The sequence below is a fragment of the Diabrotica undecimpunctata genome, chromosome 6 (genome assembly GCF_040954645.1).
Source record: "Diabrotica undecimpunctata isolate CICGRU chromosome 6, icDiaUnde3, whole genome shotgun sequence".
In the NCBI taxonomy this organism is placed as follows: domain Eukaryota; kingdom Metazoa; phylum Arthropoda; class Insecta; order Coleoptera; family Chrysomelidae; genus Diabrotica; species Diabrotica undecimpunctata.
The window spans coordinates 10,698,428-10,725,015 of record NC_092808.1 but is presented as its reverse complement, the minus strand read 5'-3'; the positions used below and the strand labels follow the sequence as shown (position 1 = coordinate 10,725,015).

The window sequence follows — 26,588 nt, the reverse complement described above, 5'->3', positions numbered from 1 at the left end:
TAAAACAAACTAACAAAATAAAAGAAGTATAAGTGCAATTATTATATTAAACAAGAATTAACTAATAATTAAAAAAATATGTAATATATATTTTAAATTATTTGTGTAAAAAAATATATAGTTTTTATTCTTAGAATATTCCTAAATGTTCATTTTTTTCGTAAATAAAATCTGTCTGGAAATTTTATCTCATGTATTTGATTATCTTCAGGGTTCCATACACTTCCATTTTCTCCTTCCGTCACAGCTTTTATCATACATTTTGCTACAACATTAGGCCTAAAATGAATACAACACATCAAATAAGTATACAATATGTTATGATTAAAAATAATTTTACAAAAACCTTTTTGAAACAAACTAAGAAATATAAAATAATTTGCATCGACGATATACTTATAATGAGGCAAGTGCAAGAGAAATCATAAGAATACAACAAGCCTGCATATTTATGTTTCGTGGACTTTAAGAAAGCATTTGATAGGGTCAAATTAAGGGATATTTTCTACTTATTATATACAAGAGAGACAGCTCTAGATACGCTGCACCAATTCAATATAACCACCAGAAAATTGAACGTGTTAATTTCCCCAAAAAAGACAAAACGCATGGTTATAACAGCAAATTTACTAAAATGTAAATAGGAGCAGGAGCGTCAGATAATAGAACAAGTGATGGAGCTCAAATATCACACTATCTAGCTATGAAAATTCCGAAGTGGTAGATCGAGAGTGAATAGAACAAACAGAGCCGCAGGATGCCTAAATAAAACAGTATAGAGAAATAAAACTATCGGAATGAAATTAAAAGCAGAATTTACAAAACAGTCGTCTGACCAATAATCACATACATGGCAGAAGGAGAACCTGACAGAAAAAAAAAAGAATGCTGAAAACAGCAGAGAATAAAACACTTAGAACAACCTATGGTAAGACTCTGGGGGACAGAGCTAGAAGTACAGATATACGATGTAGATGCAAGTTGGAGAACATCAAGAAATAGAAGAGTAGAGTGGAACCATCATATAAGCCGAATGTCAACAAATAGAGTAAAGACGACAAGAGACGGTTCCCCAATAGGAAGAGGATCAGTAGGAAGACCACGAAAATATTGGAACGACAACTTACTTGTTGCACATTGAAAAATATACAGAGTTATATTTACACAAAAAGAAAAAAAGAAGATCAAGATAGCCATAAAGTTGGAATTGAATTAGTTTTTAGGTTTAGACATTAATGCTATTAGAACTTTAGGACTGATAAGCTATCTACACATTTATTATATAATAATGGTGAATTTTTTCCAGTACAGGAGACGCAGAAATCTTTGTTTCTGAGTAACTGATTGTGAAGGGCACCGTTTGTATTATATATTAACGTTTGTTATATACTAACAAACGTTTTCCATCAATAGTGCGTCAATAGTATATAACAGCAGCAAAGCGTCACGTTAATATAATACGGGCCAAATAAAATCCCAAAAGTCAGTGGGAATACCTAGTTTATCTAAAAGACCGAATCGCGCTACTCAACATCTAATACTCAGAGGTTTTATCAGAGGTCGTTTAAGGATCACAAACTTACTTCATTATGTAAATGATTGGTCATTATCTTTAAACAATCGGCATCCTGTCAATGTAGACTTCTTAGACTTCTCCAAAGCTTTTGAACGTGTTCCAAAACGTCGATTACTTGCTAAATTGGATCACTACGGTATCTGCGAAGTTAAAAATTTGGATTCAAGATTTTCTTTCCGACAGATACTTCAGGTTTCGTGTTGGGTGAAGACCAGCTACTAGATAAGCCAGTCAATAGTGGAGTGTCACAAGGATCAGTACTTGGACCGCTACTTTTTTGTGTCTACACTAGTGATCTTCCGCTCATTATATCCAGTAAGGTTTCAATTTGCACTGATGACACGGAATTATATGGCTGTATTACTGCCGTACTTTATTATTGGAAATCTTTTAAACTCGTTAACCTCCCACAACGATCTCGGAGTGATAATTAATAGTGACTTAAATTGGTCTGATCACATAGTATCGGTGTGTAAACGTGCAAACTGTTTTTATTCCGTAAATGTTTTACACGTACATATATCTCTAACCTCTGTTAGTAAACTGTACTCAATATAAGTTAGACCTATTCTTGAGTTTGACTGGCCAGTGTGAAATTCAGATCTCAGTCGCGATAAAATCCTACTTGAAAATGTTCAGCGTAAAGCCACAAGACTGGCACACAGCTGTGTAAGACTTGACTACGAAGATAGACAATCCGTGGCTCATCTTACGACATTCTAGCAGCGACGTCTTCGAGGTGACCTAATTATGTCCTTCCGTATTTTAAAACATAATTTTTGGAATCTAAACACCATATTTACTTTGAATCAAGACGAAAGATTAAAAGGTGATCGTTACAAATTAAAGAAGGGACAAACTACTGCAAGGTCCAGGGTGAACTTCTTGCCAAATAGAGTATTTAATATCTGGAACAATTTGGATCAAGACACTATATCAGAAACTAGTGTTAATATCTTTAAAAATAAACTTGATAGCGCTTTATTTTATTTATTGTTTCACAATTTTTGTATATGTACTTAATTGCTTAACTTTACTTAACTTTATAATTGGTATTAGTTTTATGAGGATATTTTTTTTTGCTTTTTTGCATCCTACATAGGCTGTAGATGCTTTTGTACTTACGATTGAGACATCAACGCACTGAATCCTGCTTCTACATATTCTCTATAACCGGAAAAATCTTTTAACGTATTTTCTATGCCAATACCGATCAACCTAGTGTTGGTAGCACCGGGACATATAACTCTAAATGATACTCCTGTCAGATCGTAGAAAAAAGGAGATGCCAACGATCCGGTAAAACCTAAAACAAAGTGTTTGGTTCCTGAATATACTGGTAAAATATCCATGGGAGCAAGGCCAGCGATTGATGATATATTAACGACCACTCCTCCCTTTCCGCCATTATTTTTTCCCATGTACCGTAGAGCTAGAAAGGTACTTCTTGTAACGGCAATCTAAAAATAAAAGTATAAAATCAAGCGATTCGTAAATAGTAATAGAAATATTGATTTTTGCTCGTCTTATTCATATTTTGAGTTTAGTTAAATTATTTCAATTTCTATTAGGACAAAATAGTTGTTTGAACCGATACAAATTTATTATCATTTCTTGTTAAATTTTCTTACCGCATTAATACCGATTTCTAGCTCCCACTCGCCATCATTCCATATCCCTGCATTATTAATTACGATATCTAATCCATCAAGCTTCTCAAATGCGTATTTATAAGCACCTATAATAAAATAAAAATAAGTGTATGTACCTTATTATAAACATATATATATATATATATATACATAATGCGAGTGAATAATAAAAGTAAAAAGTAATGGCATGTCTCGCAAAACAGAAAACCAAAAATGATATATCGATGGAAGGCAACCGTATATACGTATTTCTGACTATTGGTCGTCTTCAGTACGGTGCAGCCCAGTTGTTTTAAACGTTTCAACGTTTAGCCTTCCTTTCTCCAGGTAGCTGTAGCTTCCTCCGTGGTTGGTGTTAGTTGTTGCCCTGGAAAACATCTGGGTCTTCAAACTCTAATGCCACAAATTGGTCCTGTAGTGATACTTTCCCAAGTTAATATGCTCCTTTTCTAACTTGGCTGCACCGTACTGAAGACGACCAATAGTCAGAAATACGTATATACGGTTGCCTTCTATCGATATATATATATATATATATATATATATATATATATATATATATATATATATATATATATATATATATATAAATAAATATACCTTATGCCGACCGGGAGTAAGTCAGGTAAAGCTCCCGAAAAATCGGCATAAGTCCGGCAATGCTCATAAGTCTGGCAACGTTGTCCAAAAAGATTAAAACGAAGCATGTTTGTGCTTCAGACAGTTGTGTCGGTGTCGTAATAGCACGTGGTCTTTAATTAAACGCATTTTCCAAATAAATAACTGATACAAGATCACGCTACAAGAAAGAATTTTTTACGTCATATCTTCGTACAATTTCCTAACTCGCCACTACCAAATCGTTCAACAATGTGGAAGATGAACCAGAAACTTTTAAAAACAGGCTTTGTTGCCAACGCGCCGCGGTCTGAACGACCGGTATCTGTAACAACTAGAGAAAATATGGAAACAGTAGCGCTGGCGTTAGATATCCGATCGTTCTTTGCGACGAATAATGAAACGCATGTACTATCGAGTTTACCGTCTGCGTCTCCTTCACGCATTTCACGAGGATGATTTCGATCGCAGATCGGAATTTTGCGAGTAGTACCTCGGATTCAGTCAGGTTGAACCGCAGTTCTAGCGTTCCATTTAGTGGTCGGATAAAGCAACCTACAAGCTAAACGGAACGGGTAATCGGCATAATTGCGTACACTGGAATGACGACCAGAATACTTACGCCTTCATTGAAGAAAAATTAAACCTGCCTGGAGTGTGTGTGGGCAGGTATCCATGCGCAAAGTCTCGTGGGTCGGTACTTTTTTGGGGGTAACGTGACGGGCCAAGGTTATCTGAAAATGCTCGAAGATTTACGTGGGCAAATGGATAACGATCCAACACTCGCGAACATCCGTCATTTCATGCAGGATAGAGCTTCGCCGCACTACCCGGCATGTGTGTGGGTGAGAGTACCTTAGTGTTCATTTTGAAGAATGGATAGGCAGACAAGGAATCATTGAGTCCCTCGTTGACCCCGATTGACGCGCTCCTTCTCAAGGACCTCGTTTTTACAAAAGAACCACGCACCATTCTGCGAAACGTTGCAGTAAATGCATTGATCAAGATGGGCAATAATTTTTACACCTACAGTAACCCTTTTTCGAATCCCTTTTGTAATTTCTTTGAATAAATTAATTTTGACGCTGCATTTTTTTCTCTTAATGCAAATTTGTTGCCTGACTTATGCCGACTTCTGTATATACATATATGAATAGAAAAGCCAAATACGATCACAAGTCGTCAAACTTTCCTTGTTCCGTTTATGAATCGGTATCATTAGAGTCTTATAACGCGTACTTTCTGTATAACCTTGCTTCTTCAGGGACTCAGGTTATTACAAATTCACACACAGAAAGGCCAGCGAATGTCTCTGCTTATCTCCCACTTGTAGTGGATAGCTACAAAAGTTCCAACCACTCTGATGGCCATGGCCATCTTTTCTGTCTTTTGAGCTGTTCGAAATTTATAAAGTGTACGATTTCAGGTGATAGCAAAACTTTTGCTAAAATAGTAATGTTACACATATACCACGGAGTATATATATATATATATATATATATATATATATATATATATATATATATATATATATATATATATATATATATCTATATATATATATATATATTTATTTAGACTGATTCAATTATAAATAGTTTAGGAGTTGTTTTAACATCATTAAATGGAGATCAAAAGCATGTAGCTTATTTATAGTTCCAGATAGAAAATCTATAGTTTTCTATCTGGAAAGTTTGGCTATACAAGAAAGTCCTTGGCAACATTGGTTGCTTGTAAACTTCTTTATCGTATACACAGATCATAAACCACTGGAAAAGCTCAATTTAAAAATCAGATCAGATGATGAATTAGAAGACACGATTCATTATTTATCCCAATATAATTTTAAAATACAAACTAGGAAAAACAAATACAGAAGCGTGTTGTCAGAGTAGAAACTCAGTTAAATGTTATTAGTTTACAAGATATAAAAAGACAATCAGTGCTGTGTACTTTGCGTAGAGGAGGAGTTCCCAAATAGAGATTTCAACTTTTTCCGATATTTGACATACAAAAAGAACTTACTTTCAAGTTCCTCTGGATCAGTAACATTCACTCTCAGAAAATGTGCTTTGTTTTGGCCGTATTGAGTGTTAAGTTCGCCTACAGATGACTTTCCTTTTTCTGCATTGATATCAACTATAATAACAGCCTAAAAATAAAGAATTTTAATTAAAATTATATAGTCATCCGTTATTGAAATTGATATTATCACTCTCATTATAGTCCAGTCGTTAGATATTTGATCTTTAAAAATCATACGAGCAAGCTGAATTTTGCCGAAAATATCAATTTTGAAACCCCAAAACAGATGCAAAAAGGTTTACCACTTTAACCCCCGGCCTTCTCCCTCGTAGATGCGTAAAAACCCAAAAAAATCGATTTATCAAGAATATGTACGTTAGATATTTGACCTTTAAAAATCATAGGAGTAAGCTCAATTTTACTTAGAATATTAACTTTGGGATCCCAAAAAAGATGTAAAAAAGTTTCCCTTCCCTACTCCTTTCCACTTTAGGCTTTCCCCTAAAACGCATCTTATAGGAAAAATGAAAAAAATCGATTTACCAAGATGTAAGCTGAGATACAACTATTTTTTTTTTATTAATTTAATACACGGGGTAACCCCAATAACAGTTTAAATTACAATATACAATATCACACTTAGGATTCAAAACTTAAAATTACTTATAATATAAAATCAATATTAAAAAAGTTTAAAAAAATGAGACTAAAAATCTTACATACTAAAAATTTATAGTGTATTTTTATGTATGAGAGAGTAATAAAACAATAAATTATGTATGCAAATCCCTAAACTGTTGATACGGGTGACTCAATGAAAAACAGATATTTGTCAACAAGTTTACAGAAGTATATAGGAAAACAATTTTAAATTGAGTATGACCACCAGGTATAAAGGTTGAAGCAGAATAGAATACAATAGTTGTGAGAGTTAGTAATCCCTAAATAAGGTTGCCAGTGTCGGAGTGATGGAGGTTAACAGGTACTAATGAATTTGCAAGAAATGTAAGATGTTTATTTTATTGGTTATATATAACCAATAAAAGTTTAATAAGTACCTACCTATTTGCAAAATAAAGTTTAATTCTTTAGATAAAATAAAACGTTTTATTTTATCTATTTGCAAAATAAAGTTTAATTCTTTGCCTATTTGCAAAATAAAGTTTAATTCTTTAGATAAAATAAAACGTTTTATTTTATCTGAAATAAGTGCATTCCACGAAGTAAGGGTTTCAACAATCAAACATTTAATTCTTTAATTCCAGGAATCTACGACAGTAATTGACTAGATAATTACCTTCTAAGCTTATTCCACAGAAAATGTGATAGTGGGTTTTTCTATTTTGTATATAGGAAGGTCCAAGTGGCGTATTCAAAATTCTTAACACTTCACTAAAAGTAGGTACTTCAGTTGCAAGGTGCAGTTTATTGTGTATACTAGTGTTATGGAAAATTTGGAAGTGCCGTGTAAACCGCGAAAAATTGGTCCTCTAACAGTTAATGAAAAAACATTAATATTTAATTGTTTTAAATCATTTACAGATAAACGTTTATGTGAAAGTGTTGATGAGACCGTTGAGTTAGTTAGCAGTACACTTGGTGTTGGGAAATCTACGATTTACAGAGTTATTAAAGAAGAGAAATGTGGTAGTTTTCAAATGCCACGTAATGCTCCAGGGAAACCAAAATTTCAAATAGAATATCATTTTAAAGAAGGACTTCGACGGAAAGTGCATGAATTCTTCTTTAGACAAGAATTTCCAATATTGGATAAAGTTCTTGTCTCAGTTCGAGATGATAAGGATTACCCAGAAATGAGTCGAAGTACGTTATGGAAACTTTTAAAAGAAATAGGCTTCCGCTGGAAAAAGAATCCCAGAAAGTCTATTTTATTAGAATGAAGCGATATTGTCATATGGAGAAGACATTTCCTAAGAACCATAAAGGAAATGAGAAACCAAAAAAGAAAAATATTTTATCTTGATGAAACATGGATCAACGAGGGTTATACACCAAATAAATTTTGGCAGGATGAAACTGTTACAAGTCAAAGGCACGCTTTTGTAAATAACTTATCTACTGGTTTAAACCCACCATCAGGAAAGGGACGCAGGCTGATAATAGTACACATTGGCAGTTCAGACGGTTTTGTTGAAGGTGGTTTATTAACTTTTGAATCAACTCGTACCGGTGACTACCATGAAGACATGAACGCTGATGTCTTTCAAGAATGGTTCGAACAAAGGATAGATCTTCTTCCTAAGAACTGTGTAATAGTAATGGATAATGCAAGTTATCACTCCAGACTTATAGAAGGACTGCCCACAACCAAGTGGTTAAAAAAAGACTTGCAGAATTGGCTGAGTTCAAAAAATATTACGTACCATCCTGGATCTATAAGAAAGGAACTTTATTCGTTGTGTGCCCTTCATAAAGAAAAATTTAAAAAATACGAAATTGATGAAATTGCCAAAAATCGTGGAATGACAGTACTTAGATCCCCACCATATCATTGTGAATTAAACCCGATTGAACTGGTATGGGCACAGATAAAGAGTGAAGTTTCAAGAAAAAATACCACTTTTAAAATTCATGATGTTAAACAGTTGTTTTTGGAGGCCGTAAATAATGTAAAACCTGAAAACTGGGAAAAGGCAGTAAATCACATTATTAAAGAAGAGGAAAAAATGTGGAAGCTGGACAATATTACTGATAAAATGATCGAGCCAGTTATTATAAATCTTGGTTCTGAAAGTTCATCTTCTGAATCTGATTTGGATTTGTAACAAGTAGCTGTAAGTTTTATATTAATATTTTTATTCATCTATTTAACATACCTTAGACGGTTTTAAAAACTCTTTTTCTCTTTTGTAATTTTTAAAAATTAAAAAAAATGTGAATTTTTTAAAACCCTTTTTAATGTAGGCCAGTCAGTTCTAATATAGTGTGTGATAAAAGAGATCACTTTTGTTTACATACACATAACACTTTATAACACTGAAATAATTCATTTATTTTTTACAATTATTCAAAGTAATTTTTCAATTAATCTTGAGCACGCCCATGGAGTGGTCGGAGCTACCAGTTAAAATTATGCTAATTACTCTCTCGTTCATAAAAATAAACTATAACAAGAACAAAACTCAACAATCCCAATATACATATGACAAAGCAAGATCTCTTTTAACTCAGTTAAAGGTATATTGAAACTATCAAAATCGAGAACATTTAATAGCCCCATGTATCTATCCAATGGGTTGTGAATATGTGAATACCATAGGTTGTTCTGTGGAAAGGAATATTAAAAACATTGTGGTAACGTATAGCTTGATGGGGAACATTAAAGTTAATCTGGCTTATCAGGTTTGGACAATCAATAAATCCATGTATGATCTTATATAGCTCCCCACACATCACGACGGTTCTTGACTAAGGGTAAAGATAATTGTTGTTCGATATGGGAATAATCATGATTTTCAATAGTATTGTGGACATGGTAAGCACAATATCTCTAAAATTTATGCTGTACTCTGTATCAATATTGTTCTGAAAATAGAGTGACCAATAGTATTCCAAAATAGTTCTAACTAAGCAACAATACACTAATCTTGTTGAATTATTGGAGAAATACTTGCAATTCCTAGTAACGAAACCAAGAAGTTTAGATGCGTTTATTGAAATAGAGTTTATGTGGCCACAGAAAGTAAGCTTCCTATTGAAAATAACACCCAAATCCCGAATATAAGAAAAATAATTCAGTGGTTGATTATTAATAGTATAGCTTATTATAATTCTACTCATTTTACGAGAAAAACTTATAAAACAATATTTTGTTACATTTAAGTGGAGTTTGTTCTGATTGCACCAATTTTGTAGTCGGTCTAAGTCATCTTGTAGCAAGGCTTGATTTTTTAAGCTATCTGTAACTTTCCAAAATTTCAAGTCATCTAAAATACCAACGTTAGACATTTGCTATTTAGGAAACAGGAAGTGATGTCGTTAACGAAGATATTAAAAAGAAGTCGAGAAGTGTGGCCTCCTTAAGGAACTCCAGATGTTACTGTGATACCGTAAGACAGATGACAACCTATCTTGACTCTTTGACTCCTTCCAGATATAGAGGTTTTAATCCATTCAACAAACCTGACATAAAAACATTAATTAATTTGCTCAAAAGTATTTGGTGATTTACACGATCAAAATTTACGTCTTTAAAGTACGTCTTCACAATTTCAACGAAACAGAAGGTTTCTCCATTAAAAAAAGAGTAAGGCAAGGTTGTATACTGTCTCCAATGCTGTTCAATTTATACGTTGAAAAAGCCTTCGCAGAAGCAGTGGCAGACTCTAATAAGGGTATTAAAGTTAACGGCATATTTATTAATAACATCAGGTATGCCGATGATACAGCCATAGTGACAGATAACATCGAAGATCTTCAATGCCTTTTAAATGATCTAATTCTTGCAAGTGAAGCTCGGGGTTTAAAAATAAATATGAAGAAGATAAAAACAATGATTATAAGTAGAAATGATTATCCCAACGCAAAGATATATGTCTCTGGAGAAGAAATCGAACAGGTCAGGCAATTTAAATACTTGAGTTGTTTGCTGAACGAGGGTTGGGACCCCGAGAATGAAATAAAGAGCAGAGTTGAACAAGCCAGAAATGCTTTTTTGAGGCTTCGTAATTTTCTGACTAATCGCATATTGGACCTCAACCTCCGATACAAAATGCTTAAGTGTTACGTGTGGTCTGTTCTCTTGTACGGAATGGAAGCATGGACATTAAAGGCCAGTTCCATTAACAAACTTGAAGTGTTTGAAATGTGGTGCCTGCGTCGAATGCTTAGAATATCATGGACGGACAGGGTCAGAAATGAGGAAGTACTCAGAAGAGCGGGCTTACAGGATAGGAAACTTTTTAGTTATGTAAAAAGTAAGAAGACTGCATACTTGGGACACATATTACGAGGAGAAAGATATACTTTTCAGCAACTGATACTAGAAGGGAAGATAGAGGGTAGGAGAGGTCTGGGACGTAAAAAAATGTCATGGCTGCGCAATATTCGATAATGGACAGGAATCCACAGCTATGAAATGCTTCGCAATGCTGCTAAAAACAGAATTATTTAATCCTGACTATTTAACATCTCACCTGACAAAACGATGTACGGTGGACGCCTACGCAGAAATGCACGGCACCTTAAGAAGAAGAACACGATCAAATGCTTTAGAAAAATGTGTGTATATGTGGAATGGAACATATTGAAGATCTGTTTACGGTCATCCATATGAGATAATATATCAGATTGATAGCCAACCAAGTTTGTTGCAGTGGATTTTTTGCTATGAAAACCATGTTGTGATTTAGATATTAAGCCTTTACATACCCAAGAAAGTTGCATCGCTATAAGACTGTCGAAGAGCTTAGGAATTGCAGATTGTTACAAATGCTACGATAATTTTCAATATTGTCTTTCTGATCATTTTTAAATATAGGAACAACATAACTTTCTTTCCATGAGGAAGAAATTTTCAGATATCTATTAAACAATATAACAAATGATATTAAAAGGGTGCAGACACACTTTTTTAATAAAAAATTAGGCACTTCATCTGGACCAGGAGTAAGCTTATTGGGCAGCTCATTTATGCCATTAAAAATATCGGTCATACCGATATTTTTAATGGCAATTTTTAATGGAATACACAGTTTGGAAGAAGTTCAGTGAAAACTATTGAAGCCACCCGTGATTTTGAAAGTCGAAATTTGAAAAATTCGATGTCTTTTGACCACAATGCTCTATCTACAAAAATTAAAAAACGTTTTAAAGGAGAAACGTGCAGCTTTCGTATTTAATTTTTGTAGTTTGATGCAAATTAAATCATTTTCTTATTGACCTAAATCTTACCACCCCCATTATTCAGCCCAATACTCCACCTTGGCTAAAAGTATTACCTGACTAACGTAAATTTGTGCAGATATAAGAAAATGGAAACCTCCACGATACTCATGAAACAAACTTTTAACGACATAATTAATAGAGGCAAGTTTGATAACATAATATTCACAGATGCATCTAAAGACGAAGAAAGTGTCGGATGTGCTGTTACTTCCACAAATAACAGACTAGCAATGTATAGACTACCCAAGCTAACCAGTATATTCATAGCAGAACTCTACGCTATACTTAAAGCTCTAGAGGTTCCAATGCAGGGTACCAAAAACTTAGCAATCTGCACAGATTCATTATCATCCATAAATTCGATTAGAAAAATCTACACATCAAATCCTTTAGTTAATGAGATCCATGAAAGATGTACAGCACTTGCTAAATCAAACACTTCGGTTTCGATGATATGAAATCCTTCACATTTTGGTGTTAAAGAAAATGAGAATGTTGACCACGCAGCAAATGAAGCACGTTGCTCTGACCTTACAGATGAAAAAGTCCAAATGTTTCAAAATATAATAATTGAAATTAAAAAGTTATCTACCTCAATGTGGCAAAATCTATGGAACAGGTGCACTACCCAACTAAAGTCTATCCAACCAAACATTTTAGGACCTAGAATTGTTACTACGGAAAGAAAATCGAAGACTATTATGAGAAGGCTCAGAATTGGGCACACCCGGCTAACCCACGGATATCTGATGGTTCCCGAAGAACCTTCAAACTGCCAATATTGCAACTCCCGTCTAAGTGTACACCATGTACTTGTGGAATGTAACCAGTACGCAGCAGCATGGATCAAACATGGTATCCACGGAAGTGTATGTGATATCTTAACTATTTTCTTTTAGAAAATCTAAAAACAATATGTCTAATGTGATAGAGTTCCTTAAAATCTGTAAATTATATCACCTGTTGTAATTGTATCATCTATCTATATTTCAATTTTGTAATCATCCGCTAGTTTTTTATTTATTTTTTTTTGATATCATCTGTATTGAAATTTATCTAATCAATGTAACTTAATTTATTGTTTTCTGTAATACAGTTCCTCGTGTCAATGGCCACAGCAGCCGAGACATGTAATTTGAAATAAAAAAAAAATCATTTTCTATAAATCTAGTCACTAAATATAAGTTACGCGATTTGGAACAAATATAAGGCATTTTAAATATGCATAAAAACGCAGAATTGAAACTTTCACATTTCAAGCTTGCTTTCAAATGCCTTCACAAAGACGGTAGTAGGTGGAGTTTGTAGCTGATGCTGTTTGAAAATAAGCAGTTTTAATTATCTTTAATGTGAAAGTCTAAAGTCTATTTCATGCGTACCGATTCTTGGTAAATTGATTGTTTTTCGTTTTTCCTACCCTACGAGGGGATGTTTTAGGAGAAGCCGGGAGTGTAAGTGTGTAACTATTTTGCATATTTTTTGGGGTTCCAAAATTAATATTCTCAGCAAAATTCAGCTTGTTCGTAGAATTTTTAAAAGTTCATTGGCATTTGCTGGTATTTGTGAATCCTCATCAACGTATTAATATATCTTTAATAGTAATTTAGCGTCTTTTTTATGTTTCTCAACCTCCCTACTGATATTTTGTCAATATTTTCTATCTTATGGATTTTACATTACTAATTTTGTCTTGTAATTCCTTAATCGTTTTCGATTCTTCACCAGAAATGAGAATTATATTAAAAATATGAGTATGTGGTATGATGAACTAAAATTTAAGAAAAAGGTGTTTTTAAAAAACATAGGTTCAACAATTGGAGGGTTCCTGGTTCATTAATATATATTGAGCAATTAAAATAACAATAAATCGCATTTTTCGTGATTTCATATATTCAGAATCCAGTACATAAAGAAACGTATTTTAACCCCCTGAACAAGAAACTAATGGCAAACGCATTAGAATGCTATCTTTTCAATGCATATTAGATAGTTCATTTCAGCGTAGTTGGTGATAGTCACGTCACTCTCTTGACTTAATGCTTCATATTTTTTTAAGTAGGGACTTATAAATAACTTCTGTATATATTGTACAGTAGGGTGGAACGAAAAAGTCGAAGTCATTATTTTTTTTGGGGCTAGTGCGGAAAAGTTGCGTTTTGATGTATAATAAAACTGTAAGAAATATTTTTTGGATTTGACCCTATCTTCAGGTTCCATATTGAATTTAAATTTTTGGAAATAACAAAAAAAAATAAAATTTAAAAAATTGATTTTTTTATTAGTTTTTTTAATCAAAATAATTGTTTTATGAAACAGATCAGCTGTATTCAAAACTATCAGAACTTAAAATTCAGACTCCCATAAACATCACCCATTTACTCTCTTTAGATAGTAGAGAAGTATACGAACTAATATGTAACTTTTTATTTAAAGTTGGTTACATTATTTAAAAACTAATATCTTACATTACAATTCTGTGGCTAAAGGACTAGTTTCCAAGCCAACTCACCAAACACACACACACACACACACACACACACACACACACACACAATTGTTTTATGATACAATATACATTTTATGATTGGTAGTCTGATTTTGTGTTAAAAAACGGCATAATATTTCTAGACTGCAACCTTGAACGAATAAAGCCATCCCTTGATTCTGGTCCATAAACAGCAGCTGATGCTTCAGTTACTAACTTAACAGTTCTTTCGACAGATTGGGTATGACAGGGGCAGTTTAAGACCTCTATTTTGTTGTGATTCCCGGAATCAATCATATCCCTTACATTTTCATTGGAAATATGTTTTAGCAAAGGCGGAGCCGTAACACTGCATTCAGAAATAGAAATTAAGTCAATATAATCCTCAGCACTAAAATTTAATGTTGGTATTTTAAATCTCCGGATCTTTTTTTCTTTCTGACTTTGTCTAGCTTTCAGCACTCTGCGTAGTCCTAGCTCCCGTATATGTTTTCGTTCATCTTTTATCATTCCGAGTAATAAATTTTCGGAATGGGCAAAATAAGCATTCCTTTGGATAACTGCATCGACAATTTTTCTTTGGTCAACTGGTAGAAATCGTGAATAATGGATCATTCGCCATAAATGTTTCGAACCATCAGAACAGCTAGGATACAGTTTTATATAAAACCAAACTAGTGCATACACTTTTTGGATGAAACTTACTAACATAATTAATTGAGGGCTGGGACATTCAGTGCCAACATACAATCGAAGCAACCGATTAGCAACTGTCAGCCACCTTGCGTGTGATATTTTCCCAGGTTTTTGAAGGCTCAAATCGTTAGGACATTTTCCTGCAGAAACTGCTTGACTGATTTGGTACAAGTACTTCTGATCGGTACTAAGGTCTGTTGTTTCTAATAATACTGGTAGGTTGTTTTCTATTGCAACGAAATTGACGACAGCTTTCTCTTCACAGCGTTCCAGAAGTTTTCCTATTGGCCCTGAAAAACCAAGTGGTCCACTGGTGCGTCCATCTAACTGTTGTATTAAATGACGTAGAGGTAGTTCGTTGCAATGAAATAAGCATACTAGCCATTGAAGTGAGGTACCGCAGTATTCTTCGAGTTTTCTTATAACGCCTACTTGAGGGCTAGTGTTCACTACCGTACCATCGCATCCAACTGCGCTTAACTTCGATATATTAATATTATTTTTCAGGATGAATGTCTGTATGCTATCCGCGATGTTTGCAGCCGATTCTGATAAAGGAGACACGTGCCCTAGATATCGAGAGCCTGGTTCTTCAATAATTGTTACATGTTCTTCTGTAACTACTTTTCTATAAAACTTTTTGCCTTTTTTTTTGTTGCAAGACAGTCTTGTCTTTACGCCCATCAAAAAATATACTTCTGATTGACAGTCCCTCCTTCTGCTTCTGGAGTGAACGTCTATGAGATGCACGCTGTCGCCTTATTTTCATTCTATCAATTACTTTCGATGTATCAGTCACAGTTATAACTCCCATATCTTTTAAGACCGCTGATGCTATAATTGCAGCAGAACGATCGGAGACCCCGGTTCTGTCGCACGCCGAAGCTAAACTTGGCAAGCAAATCCGCATTTGTGACGTAGATGGTTGGACTGTAACTGTTGACAAAGGGGCAATGAATTCTTCTTCATGATCATCTGCATCAGAAGAATTTGAGTCAGACAAGTTGCTACTTATGGAACGATTTGAGGAATCAACGGTACATGCTTTAAGAACAATTTTTTCAGTATTATATTTTTGAGAACTTGCCTTTGCCTTCGTGGTTCTTTCCATTTTCTTCCTTATTGCAGCAGATGCTGCAATATCCACTGGTCCAATTGCCATTTTTCTACAGGATCGTTGATCTTGAAGAAAAATTCGCTCATTTTGTGGTACTTTCTTGGTTTTATCACAAGTAAACTCACACAGTGTTCCACTCATGTTGCACTTGCAAGCCGCTATATCAAATAACTTTTCACACTCATTTCGAAACTGGCAAATCTTTTCTTTGTATGAATTAGATGCTTGCTGAGTTTTTGTATATCGCTTCAGCTTTTGATACTCTGTATAAATATTTTTGATCATATCTTGAATGCGCTTATGCGATAATGTTGGAATAGAAGCTTTTATCCATATTTGTTCTACTTTCGTTGCAACGGCATTCGAGGCGTCGGCGATAGATGGATCTTTATTATTATTTGTCAACTTAAGTTCATTACGAATAAAGAGAAAGCACTTTAGAATGTCACACTTAGTGGGTAAAACACGATCATTGAAAACACCAATAATTGTTCCTAGTATTTCACAGTTCAAACTACTTCGCGTTGACATTTCGAAGAATATGTTTATATACGACACGTCTGTGTGAGATAAGAAACTCAACATTACTGTTATCTATTGTTGTGTCACTATGCCTGCGTGAATGGTTGCAAGATTGATGTAACATCTGCGTCTGCGTTTTTCCCTTCTCTACCTACTTGATCTACAACTGGCGTTGTTTGGAACACGTACTTCATACCATCAAGCTTCAATGGCATTATGGAACCTGACAGGAGCGTCATTTGAAATTTTGATATGGGGGTGGGGCAAGCATTATATATACCATACATTATATATGCAAACATAATACAAAATTGATCTATTTTTTGTAAATTTCAGTCATTTTCAGGGCCAGGGGGAGGGGGCAAATGCCCCCTTGACCCTATCAAATGACGCCTCTGGAACCTGAAAACATCGTTTAATTTCAAAATAATTTGGCATAAGATGCTTTTCAATCCTAAAGACGACTGTTGATCACAGCCAAATCGATTTTTTCAACAAAAATATTTTTTTTGTTTTTTTCATTTTTCAAATCCAATATGGAACCTCAAGATTTTTTTTTATTTCAAAATGCTTTCGCACCGTTTGTTTTCATTACCTGGCACAACTTTTAAACGATAGCCACAATCATTTTTCTTTTATTTTATTTTTTTGGCCTTTTTCGTTCCACCCTATTGTACAGTAAGCACAACACAAGAATACATTAATAATCTGATTACTTTTAGAAATAAGTTTAATGTAGGGTCTACATGAAACATTTATTATAATATGTACAGTATAAATCCAAGTATGCTACTTAGCGGTCATATTCTTCTTCTTCCTTGTAAAAGTTACCTGTTACAGATATCCTGATAGCCTATTACTTATTATTTTGCTTTGCTTTTAGTATTCTCTTGATGATTAATTGTCTTAATATTGATTGGTTACATGCAAAACATATATTTGTTCCAACGTTGGGCAATGCTTTTTAAATGCATTAATTTTTTTCGAATCCTGAGAAAACTAATAAATATTTTTGAAAAATTTAAACGCAGAATGAAAGAATACATTATTACCGAGGGCCAAAAGTCCCTGAAAACTTCTATAATGTTTATTTTAATAAGTTACAGGGGTGAAAAAATGAGAAAATTTAGTGTGATTTTGAATTTTAAATATCTCAGTCAAAAAAACTTTTTGTTTATTGTAAGGGACGTTCGGCCCTTGGTAATAATGTAATCTTTCATTCTGCTTTTAAATTTTTCAAAATTATTTTTTAGTTTTCTCAGGATTCGAAAAAATGAATGCATTTAAAAAGCATTTTCCCGAAATTTTGCGCCTACGCTCTTAATGCTTAAACCTTTGTATCTTTTCATCTGACTTACGGCTTTTTGGAACTCATCTTCATAGAAACAAATTTCACATTTGCTTTTTATTATTGCTTCAGATTTCTGTAGTATATTCTGTAAATTGTTATTTTAATTTGTTAATATTTTTATGTTTACTGTATAAATCGGTAAACAAGTAGTTGGCGTAAAGAAATCCTCTTGCAGTAACTTATTTTCAAAAATACTAATATGCCCAAATATCCTCTATGAAAAAAGGATCATTTACCTTTTTCTTCAGTTATCATCGTCTCCTTCAGATATTAGTTCATATATTGAAATAATAATCATAAACGTATAATTATTACTGTTATAAGAAAAGTTATAAATACTCACTTTTACACCATTTTCTAACAAATGCTTTGCGAAAGCTAATCCAATACCCTCAGCTCCTCCTGTCACTAGACTCACCTTGTCCTTGAGTTCAAAAACCATTCTGGACCCAACTAAAATAAATATTATTGATAAATTATTATAGTTTCCATCATGATATACCTATATTTATCGGCTATTAAGATTTTTTGTTGATAATTAATTAAAAATTAATTAACCAAAAATATTAACCATTAAGCATTCATATTAATTATATATAAGATAGATTTATAGAATAAATTCTAAAGTGGATATTAATATTCTACCAAATAAATCACAAAATAAAATCTTTTTTTTATTTTTAAATGCATATTTACAATCTACTCATAAACAGTACATTGAGTAATTAATAAATGTGATTATAATATTGATTTGATTTGGGTTCCGTCATTGTAACCTATGTAACCAGGTCTTCTCGTCAAGTCCTCTTCAGTCTTCGTTTCTCCATTGGTGGCTGATGTAATTCACTGATAATTTGGCTGCTGTGCGTTAAATTACGAATTTTGGCCTTTGGATTATTTGTATAGTATCGCTTGGTAAATTGCATAGAGTTATCCTATTATTATATTTGCAGTTTATGGAATTCTATGTTTAAGAATCTATGTGCTGTTGTAGCGTTTTAAATTTGTTAATATTTAATATCTATATAATAGTAAAAATTCTGTTTTAAGTTTTGTATTCAGTGGTTTCAAAATATAGATGTGTTTGTCTCTGTTACATTCTCAGGTAGAAGATTATTCCGGTTAAAACTAAAATCAATATAATACGTGTTATGTGTTATTTCGACGAATTTAAAAGAGTGGTTTTTTTCTTTGAAAACGATTTGTTTACATTCGAGTCCCCTAATATAATATTGCAAGTCAGGTATACGGTTTTTCTAAGACGTAGTAAAACTGGGAATATTTCAAGGTTGTTACAAAAGATTGTCGAGGGTATTATGTTTGTTTTAAGTTTGTAGGCACTGGTTCCGGAGACGTGAAGGGAAATTATTTGGCGTTGAATTTTGTAAAATGTAAGGCATTGTGGAGTCAAGCAATAGATTTGAGACAGAAGAGATGTTTGGGCGATTATGAATCGCGAGTCGATTCAATTTCTTTGTGTAATGTCTTAAGACCGGTTAAGGTGATAATACTCTTTGCAATATGGCAGTTTAGAACAGAGTAATCATCATAAGATTTGTGCAGTACACCGGAACTGAAGAAACTTTTGAAAATTATTATATAGGATGTCCCACCAGCTTTGTTGTCGTTTGCCTGCTTGATCCAGTCCCATCTGTGTCAAATCTTCGTCCCTGCGTATGGAAATGGTTTCCTTTTGTTCAAGTTGAGAGTTTTGTCCTTTCTAGCTCCAATCCAAGAGATAGCAAGTTTTCCAAAGTTAAGTGTCAAAGTTAGTGAATCGATAATATTAATATGAATCAAACATATTAATTTTAAAGTAAAGACAGACATTTTTTTGCTAAAAGTAATAATTGCTTTCATTAAAATTTAAGAGGATTTGTAATAATTAATAAATTGCAAATTTTATGGTTTAACTTAGCTGTCATTTTAATTGTTTTTTTTTTTAATTTAATGTTAACATATGACAGCTAGCTTTATTATTTTCGATATTTATTTGTTTTGTTTGTTTAAAAAAAAAGGTTAATCTCTGTGCGGTAACATTTGTAAGTTTTGAAAGAAAAACTAGTAGTAAGAGTGTTTTTAATTTTCCTTTGCTGAATATTTCCCAGATAATGTGCCACTAAATGCTTCGAAGTGTAAATAAAATTTTATTATTTAGCGTAAATCCAAACTGTTTTGTTTTTGTTAAGTTACATCCAAATATTGCACTAATTAATTTATTAAATAATCGTAACTGTACAATAATTATATAAGTATAGATTGTTTAATTTTTTTAATTAGGTGGACTCTCCAAATATTACCTTGAACATAAATCAACAATCGAAGAGTAGTGATTACCAATGTCTTATTTAAAATCACTTATAAGATCTTTTAAGATAAATGTTATAATTAAACTAACAAGCAATTTCCTTTTGGTAGTACCATTTTATTAGTTTTAATTTACTTGGGATTTTCCAACTAGTACTCAATTAATTGCGTTATGAGGTAAATAAATATAATAGGAGCATTACTCTGCAAATTTTAGAAAGAAAAAGAAAACAAAGAAAATTATTCCTTAAAATATATTGTATAACAGGAGGAGGCAGTACCTATTACAATTTCAGACGAATTTAACCCTATCAATACACCTCTTAGTTATGGGGAGTTTCAAGAAGCACTTAATAGCATGAAGGATACTTGACCAGAGCCCTGATTCTATTTCATTTTGATGTCGAAATTTAAAAGCGACTACGCCATGACAGTCGCAATCGCTAGCGATTCTCATTCATTTCGATTGTAGTTAAAACTGGGAACATTTTGACACTGCTGAAAATTTGGGTTGGCCCTCTTGTTTATTGGCTACACGCTGCACAACGCTTGTTGAATGTTTGTTTTGTTTATGTTACGTGAATGTCTTTTTTTCTTGTTTGAGTTGTTAAATCATATGGTGGCCATTCTCAATTATATTTTGAATTGAAAGAAAATGAAGAGGCTGTCGGTAATCGTGGCACTAAATTGTCTGTGGAGCAAAAGGAAATCATGGTGGCTTTTTTGAAGGACCATGCTGATTTTGCTAAGGGCAAACTCCTTGGCCATGATGACAAGGAAAGAAAAAAAACGATGTGGGAGATCCTTAAGTTATAACCCCTAAGGTTAATATAACCACTAAGATTTGACTTAGTGGTTATATTCTAATATATTTTTAAATTTACTGCAGCTTAGTAATACTAACTCTAAACATTTTGATACTAAATATGGTTCTAATACCCTTATCAAATAATTTGCAGCTTGTTTATCAAGCCAGAATTGCTGCTTAAATTGAGCATCACTTAGTGAAAAATTCTGAGTATCCCGTAACATTCTTCTTATCCTCCGTTGTGAGTGTCGGATATATATCCTCTCTTATTCCTCCAAAAACCAGCAAATGTCCGTAAAACGCAGCCATATTAATACTTTTTGCCTCAGTTTTCCTTGCAAGAATCAAAACACAACACCACCTAAACTGAACCTAAGTTCACTTCTCCCAGTCCAGCCAGTCATGTCAGATTAATTTCGACTCGAAATGAAATTTCAACCACTTTCTTAAAGTTAAAAATAATTTCGATAAATCAAAAATTAGTGACTTCGTTTGGTTAGTTCAGCTGAACTCCACAAGGCTGGCAAAGTCGCATTTCGACATCGCCATATTAATTTCGACATGTTTTGAGTCGAAATTTAAATTAGAATCAGGGCCCAGGTCTATACGAAAATACAATTTTTTTACTAAAGAGAGTTTCTACTCCAAATTTTTAATAATATTTGGTCACAAAAATCTGGAAAAATGCCTTTGTTATTCCTATTATTAAGCCAAATAAACATAAATTACAACCAGAATCATATCGTCTTATATCATTAATGTGTTCTTCACGTAAACTTAAGGAAAAAAGAGTGAACGAAAGATTAATGTGGAACCTAGAACATAATGATCAACATACCATCGAATAAGTTGGCTTTCGATCAGGCAGATCTACAAACGACAACATTATAGATCTAGAAAACGCTATTCACGAGGCTTTTACAAATAATTAAAAAAGTATGGCAATTTACTTTGACATAACTAAAGCATTTGATACAGTATGGAAACATCGTATATTAAATATTAAAAAAAATGGGATACCAAGGAAATATTTTGGCCTACATAAACAATTTTTTATCTCAAAGAACATTTCAAGTCCGAGCGAATCTATGCAGTCTAATAAAAAGAAATTTCACTAAACCCTGGCTATGCATTCACTTATGTCAACATAAGTTTATTTGTTCATAATTACGATAAATCCAGAGGATGGAAAAATAACATCAAAAAGTTAATGTCAAATGTATTTTGTATTATTGTAAAGATTTTTACGTTTGTGGATTGTACAATGGGTTGAGGTAAAGTTATCGATGAGAAAATTGTTTCAATCATTATTAGATTTTTTAATTCCGGAAAATGTATCGCGAATATGTGGCAATTGTCACGTTATAGTGCCAGAAATATAGTCAGAAGATACAAAACTACAGGTTCGCTCGTCACAAAACCTAGAAATGTACGTAAAAGTAAAATAGCCGAAGCAGATCGAAGGGCATTAAGACGCATTATGGTGAAAAATTGACGAGCAAATTATATGGAGTAAAGCATTTTATGGAGTGACGTTATTGTAAGACACGTTTCTAGATCAACATGTCACCGAGAGGCTCAAAAATTAGGATTTTTGTACTTACAAAGTAAGTTTTATAGTTGAAAAAATAAGTACCTACGAATTGTTTTTAATAAATCTCATTTTATTTTAGGCTAAGAAAAAGCCACTTTTAACATTACAACAAGCCCCTCTACGAGTACAGGCATATAAAGATCGTTTACCTAATGTACCTTTACCACCTAAACCGCTGATAACTAGATGGGAAACATGGTTAAATTCAGCAAATTTCATAACCCATGATTTTGAGGGAATTAGAGACGTCATTTGTAGTTTGCAGTAGTTTAAAATTCTAAAATGAATCTGCGGCTTAGTCTAGAATATGCTGGTATCTGATCGGCATATGGTGGAGCAGTACGGCAAGAGATAAGGGCTTGCGGCTAGGTGATACTCCTCCATAGATCCCTACCGGAAGGGCGTGGAACGCCTAAATACCGGGTATATATATATATATTTGTAGTTTCGATGTAGATAGCTCAAGTGCTATAAAAAAATGTGTGGACGTTTTAAAAAAACCGCCATTAAAAAGTAATTGGGTATATATCCAAACCAATTTTGTAAATATTGCTGAATTAATTACTAGATTAGAAAAGCGAAACATTTAATTAGGCCAAAGTATTTAAATTATCAATTAATTAAATGAAAAAATTAAACACCTTGGGGAAACCAACAAAGTATATCCAAAATTCTGTGTAGTGTTTAAGAAAAATGGGGGGTATCAAAAAATAATTCAAATAAATTATATTATTTAGATGGGGAATTATGAAGATAATTTAATTTTGCAGGTAGAACCCTCAATTATAAAATATTTTAAGTTTGATCCTTTAACTTCAGGGTACACATAAACTCATCACCAATTACCATAAATACCCTCGTACATAGTACAAACTCATCACCGCCATAAAAGTGGGGTTTTCAAAATAGACCCTAAGAGATTGGTAAACTGATCACTGGCCTACCTGCACCCCGGATCAGGTATAGACCATAAAATCCCAGCAAACGGCTAGTTTTTGGTAATTTCACAGTTTAATCCAAATCCAGATGTCTGAAATGCAACTGCAATTTATTGGTTTTTATTTGGGAATTCCACAAAATTCTATTGATAGCTACCTAAAATCATGCGAAAAGAAAAATTGCTCTTAGTTTGCCCTTGTTTCTTCAACATGGATAGTGAACTGCTAATTGATTACGTCTTGAGCCAACGCGAACAAAAAATAATGATTATCAATAATATCAAATTTCAATTGCGAAAGACTCTAAAAAAATCGAATTGCCTTTTGTGGACTTGTGCGACAAGTAAGGGTGTAAGGCTAAATGTCATACAACTGGTGAGTAGAAATTTTATACCGTTTTTGTTTAGTTGTTTCGCACTGGTTTTCGCGAATCATCCTGATCAAACAGAAAAAAATCAGCGTAATTAAGTTCATTAAGTTAACTGTATAAGATGTTTCTTGTAGGCAAGGCATAATATCACTTTGTTGCTGTAGATTACCTTTTCTGATATTACATTTTGAGATTTCTAATTAAATTGTTAAAGTCACACATTGTTATATATATATATATATATATATATATATATATATATATATATATATATATATATATATATATTTATATATATATATATATATATATATATATATATATTATATACAGGGTATCCAATTAAGTCGGCACCATATGTGAAACCTTTTTATTTTTAGTTTTATGAATTTTGTTATATAAAATAATTATGTTACACAAAAAGTTTTGAATGATCTAAAACCTAGAATACAATGATCAGATATTAAATTTTTCTAGTTGCATAAGCGGTTTGTTAAAAAAATGAATTGTGGATATTCTCAAGTCTTAATAAAATTCATGTTGTTTAACGAACCGCGTAAATGACTGAAGAATACTAATATCTGATTCTGATGATTGAAGTTCTAGATCAAATAAATCCGACTTAATTGGACTCCTTATATATATATATATATATATATATATATATATATATATATGAAAAAGCGATAAATGCTTGTAGTCAACGCTGATCAGTTAGACTTCAAAACATAACTATTTGGGTGTGCAGCTCAAGATAGGACAAAGAAGTACTCTGTTTAGTCTACCAAGCTTTCGCAAATCTTTATTTGCATCATTAGGGTGCTACAATAAACAAAATTAGTATAAATTACAGAATAAAAATTATTTTGTATCTTACACTAATTGAGGTTAATTGTCATGATGTTTATAAAATGAAATGAACAACTCATCTGACTCCTATAAATAATGGCAAAAACTAACCAAAAAATGTAAAAAAATTGCTTTTAAAAGCACTCTAATTGTGGGATCTTTGTACAAGTCATTGAAAGATAAAGTAAAGGAAACTGTACTTTATCTTTCATATCTAGCATTTTGATGCATTCTGTCACAATAAATGTGTTGCTGATTACTTCAAATTTAAAAATTTCCGCCAATGATGCCATAAATGTACGTGCTTTGCACGTGTAACAAATTAAGTTTCCTTCGACTTCAATGCACTAATAGTACACTCAAATTTTTAGCTTTTCCTATTTTTTAGACATTTTATATTTACTTCCTCTCCAAAATGGTCTATTATTTTCAAGATAGTCAAATAACGCCAAAACAGTAAGACTTAGACCGAATATATACTTAACAAATTATTTGGAGAATTCAATGAGGAATATAAAAATGCAATGAAAATTAAATAACGAAGTTGGGATTACTTCCGATATAAACAAAAATAGCAAATGTTGACAAATATTTTCATTTTAAAGTTCACTATCGAAATCCTATGTAACTAAATTTTTAGATCTCAAAACCATTTAGATTGGCAGATACGTCTAATAGCCCACACCGTGTGACATATTAATATCTCAGTTAAATTTTAAAACAACTTGCTTAAAATAATTTCTGATTTTATTAAATTATTACATAAACGAAAAGTTTAACAGGTAAGAGGCAATTTTCGCATTAGAAACCAGGCAAAAATCCCGGTGATGAGTTTACCTATCTGCGGTGATGAGTTTACCAATCTCCAAAGGATGCCGGTGATCAGTTTACTATATCTCCGAGGGTCTAATAATTTTATGGGGGGCTATATAGTGATGAGTTCGTACACGTCCTAACTTCATGTGGAGTAGAAAGAAGTTTTAAGCATATAAACAATTATTATCAGATAGACGGTTCAGTTTTTCTCTAAAAAATTTAGAAAAACATTTAATAATATATAGTTTTAACTGTAATAGCCACAGAGCCATTGATGAAGACACCTGGAGAGATAGAAAAAGATGGCGATCGAAATGCGGGAAGCGGCAGAAGCTGTAGGATCCCCGCTTATATATATATATAACTGTAATACTAGTATAATAAAGAATGATGAATCAAAGAAAAAATGAATATAATGATGTAGATAACACAAATTTCAATAAATATTTTTTGTGACTATAGCATAAAATTAAAATTAACTACCTTCAATACAAGTATTTCTGCGTTTTTTATATAGATGCATAAATGCGTAAAAGCATATTTTAGTGCATATTTCAACTGTTTTTGTGCATATTTGCATGCATATTTTAGGGTTTATTTAGGTGCATATTTCCCAAGCTCTACTAATAACCATAAGGTGGATGCGACTTTGTCTTTAAATAAAAAAATTAACTGTTTAGCAGCCTATGTCGTACATAAATTTCAATTCGATCTACAGTGAACAATGTAAATTACGAATTTTTAAATTTGATCTTTTCTTAAATGTCCAATAAATATGGTGTATCCTAAACTTATATTAAAGTATAAGAAGATAATGGTACTTACCTACGTATATTTTGACTGTAAGGTAGAGACACAATCGATAGCTATTTATTAAAACTTAAACGAGAATATTTTGCACAAAATCAAGTTATGTAAATCTACTAATAAGGAAGTTTCCACTAATGTAAAATCAAA

General features: G+C 32.7%; 2 protein-coding genes across 3 annotated transcripts in view; one reads left to right on the top strand and one right to left on the bottom strand.

The window, feature by feature from the left end:
- The window catches only part of Ih (hyperpolarization activated cyclic nucleotide gated potassium channel Ih), a 482,830-nt gene that overhangs the window by 209,394 nt on the left and 246,848 nt on the right, over positions 1-26,588 (top strand). The gene's annotated exons all lie outside the window — the stretch shown is intronic.
- Positions 28-26,588, bottom strand: LOC140443120 (15-hydroxyprostaglandin dehydrogenase [NAD(+)]-like). Its single transcript, XM_072534202.1, has 6 exons — positions 26,457-26,588; positions 18,293-18,402; positions 5,872-5,998; positions 3,208-3,314; positions 2,702-3,036; positions 28-279 (listed from the first exon to the last, which is right to left on the bottom strand). Exons 2-6 carry the CDS (start codon positions 18,389-18,391, stop codon positions 150-152), a joined length of 798 nt encoding a protein of 265 aa, XP_072390303.1. The 5' UTR covers positions 18,392-18,402; positions 26,457-26,588; the 3' UTR covers positions 28-149.

Coding starts and splice junctions, on each gene's coding strand:
- LOC140443120 (XM_072534202.1), bottom strand. CDS start 18,391: ATGGTTTTTGAACTCAAGGACAAGGTGAGTCTAGTGACAGGAGGAGCT. Junction 5,999..18,292: donor TGTTAGAAAATGGTGTAAAA/GTGAGTATTTAT, acceptor CTTTATTTTTAG/GCTGTTATTATAGTTGATAT. Junction 3,315..5,871: donor TGATCCAGAGGAACTTGAAA/GTAAGTTCTTTT, acceptor ATTTTATTATAG/GTGCTTATAAATACGCATTT.